The sequence below is a fragment of the Procambarus clarkii genome, chromosome 44 (genome assembly GCF_040958095.1).
Source record: "Procambarus clarkii isolate CNS0578487 chromosome 44, FALCON_Pclarkii_2.0, whole genome shotgun sequence".
Lineage (NCBI taxonomy): Eukaryota > Metazoa > Arthropoda > Malacostraca > Decapoda > Cambaridae > Procambarus > Procambarus clarkii.
In genome coordinates, this window is record NC_091193.1 from 20,529,647 (window position 1) to 20,531,536 (window position 1,890).

At 40.6% G+C, this 1,890-nt stretch overlaps 1 protein-coding gene across 1 annotated transcript in view; it reads right to left on the reverse strand.

The window, feature by feature from the left end:
• Window positions 1-1,642, reverse strand: part of LOC138350166 (trypsin-1-like) — an 18,298-nt gene extending 16,656 nt beyond the window's left edge. Inside the window, exon 1 of the mRNA XM_069300492.1 lies at window positions 1,472-1,642. Within this exon, the coding sequence (XP_069156593.1) occupies window positions 1,472-1,642 (171 nt within the window). The remainder of the gene's footprint in view (window positions 1-1,471) is intronic.
• Window positions 1,643-1,890: the final 248 nt, after the last annotated feature.

Below are 1,890 nucleotides of genomic sequence, written 5' to 3' on the forward strand. Positions count from 1 at the left end.
TCTCTCTCTCTCTCTCTCTCTCTCTCTCTCTGTCTCTCTCTCTCTCTCTCTCTCTCTCTCTCTCTCTCTCTCTCTCTCTCTCTCTCTCTCTCTCTTCTCTCTCTCTCTCTCTCTCTCTCTCTCTCTCTCTCTCTCTCTCTCTCTCTCTCTCTGTCTCTCTCTCTCTCTCTCTCTCTCTCTCTCTCTCTCTCTCTCTCTCTCTCTCTCTCTCTCTCTCTCTCTCTCTCTCTCTCTCTCTCTCTCTCTCTCTCTCTCTCTCTCTCTCTCTCTCTCTCTCTCTCTCTCTCTCTCTCTCTCTCTCTCTCTCTCTCTCTCTCTCTCTCTCTCTTTGAAACTGCAAGCAAGAGCTGTTAACCTCCCTCAGCTCATCTGAAGCCTACCCGTTGAGAATAATTTTTCATGAGGTTATTATTTTAAAGTAACTAACTATCATATAAAAAACAGGTGTCTAGTGAAACCACAAGCAAGAGCTGGTATCTATATCTCTTTCTCTCTCTCTCTGTCAAGATAAAAATTAGCATTCATGACACATTAGCGGCGGGTCTTAATACGTGCACATCATCTGGGTCAGAGGAACTTTTCGCTAGAATATACAAGTCTTAGCGCCTCGTGACCAAATTCTCACAAGTCAAGCCTGGCCTCGGGCCGGGCTTGGGGAGTAGAAGAACTCCTGAACCCCATCAACCAGGTATCGTGACTCTTGCGTTAACGGCAACACTCAGCATGTCATTACCACGAGGCCAGATCAAACCGTTCTCAGGCAAGTTTCATTCCATTCAGCGTCCGATCCCAAAGTCGCATTCCTTAATTTTAACATGCTGTTCATTCAAAATGGGATTTGTTTTCAAATATAAATTAATATTATTATATATTAGCATATTTTGCATATTTAGGCCTAAAGGCTTTCTGGAGTTACCTTCTTTCTTATATTTCCTTTCCTTCGCCTTTTCTTGGTGGTCAGGTGATTTGAAGGAGATTTTAGCCGAATATATATATATATATATATATATATATATATATATATAATATATTATGACAATGTCAGACCACGGAGGAAAAATGAAACAAGAATTTCCTTAAGTACTTTCGTTTAATACATCTTCAGAAGGATTTTCGTATTAATATACGAAAGTACTTAAGGAAATTCCTGTTTCATTTTTCCTCCGTGGTCTGCCATTGTCACATTTTTAATCACGTGTTTATTTTCGTGATATACACACATATATTATACCATACAAAAGCCAAATATACTATAAAGATATATTTTTTGCAGGGATATTCATGCGTGGTTAATATATACTATACAAAAGCCACTGTACAAACACCTTAAGTTTCACCTTAAATCTCATACCTCTCTCATGTCAGGTATGTGCTGCTTCTCCTGGTAAAGACGCGTGTCAGGGGGACTCTGGAGGCCCGCTGGTGATGCTCAACGGAGGAATCTGGTACCAAGTGAGTTCCAATTCTTTACCCTTCTCCTTCCCTCTATTCTTCCTTCTTTCTTCTTCTTCACTCTATCTTTCATTAGCTTTACCTCTTCTTTACTCTCCCTTCTCTTCTCTTCCTCATTCTCTCCATTTATGCAATTGTCTCTATATACAATTTTAACAGGAGAACGGGTTGCATTTTCTACCACGCTCATTGAACCTTTCTCTCATTTCCCAGTTGCTCCGTTTTCTTTCATTTCAAACTCTCTCAGTCTGCTCTTTAAACACACCCGAGGCCTTGTTTCTCATTACCCAGGCGAGGATGTTCGTGAGGTCACCCAACCAGTTACTGGCCAGACCTAACGGCGCTTCACTCTTGGTTTGGTATTGGGCCGCAAGCCTAATTCCAAACATACATGTATTAATAATAAATTATCTTACAACATGAATTATTGAAAGGCAT